The 695-nt window shown below is 24.2% G+C and overlaps 1 protein-coding gene across 1 annotated transcript in view; it reads left to right on the top strand.

Annotated features, from left to right (window-relative positions):
• Nucleotides 1-514: 514 nt before the first annotated feature.
• Nucleotides 515-695, top strand: part of LOC107494297 (uncharacterized) — a 2,751-nt gene continuing 2,570 nt past the window's right edge. Inside the window, 1 exon segment of the mRNA XM_052262650.1 lies at nt 515-693. Within this exon segment, the coding sequence (XP_052118610.1) occupies nt 602-693 (92 nt within the window). The 5' untranslated portion in view covers nt 515-601.

Here is a 695-nt window from a genome sequence, read left to right as displayed (position 1 = left end):
TAAGGAAAAAAAACAAAAAGAAAGGAATAAAAAACGAAAACAAAAAAATTACAAAAAAAATATAAACAAAAGAGAAAAAATCCTAAATAATCCTAACAATTATTTTGAAAGATAATGAGACTCTCAATAAAAAAATTATTCTTTTCGGTCTTTGAGTTTTATTTTTATGAAACTCATTAACCTCTATATCAATATTTTCTCTCTATATTAACAGAATAAGTTTATATGATATGTTAAACTGTTGATTTATTCATTAAAAACTAATTAGGATTAACAAAATTTTTTTTGTTAAAAATTTTGTTGTCTTTTAATGATAATTATCACAGCCATTTAGTTTTTATTTTTATTTTTTTATTTTTTAAATATATTAGCTAAATTTATTATATAAAATAAAAAAATATTAATAATTTTTAAATTTTTTATTTAAAAAAATATATTAATAATTAATATATTACATAAATATATTTTAAAAAAATCATTAATTAACAAAGAGGCTAACAAGTTACTAGGCGAACTCTATAAACAAAAACAAAACAGAGAAGGAGTTGGGGAATCGTGAGGAGTTTGGTTGAGTTGAGTTGAGGTTTCGGCATCGGTTTCCATGGAATCTTTGTCATCTTCGCCATCGCTGTCTGTCTGGGACTCGATCATCGTCCTCCTTGTACGACCCGTGCTAGCCATAGCCTTCGTTATCT

The sequence above is a fragment of the Arachis duranensis genome, chromosome 6 (genome assembly GCF_000817695.3).
Source record: "Arachis duranensis cultivar V14167 chromosome 6, aradu.V14167.gnm2.J7QH, whole genome shotgun sequence".
NCBI lineage: Eukaryota > Viridiplantae > Streptophyta > Magnoliopsida > Fabales > Fabaceae > Arachis > Arachis duranensis.
This window is presented reverse-complemented; position numbering and strand designations above follow the sequence as displayed.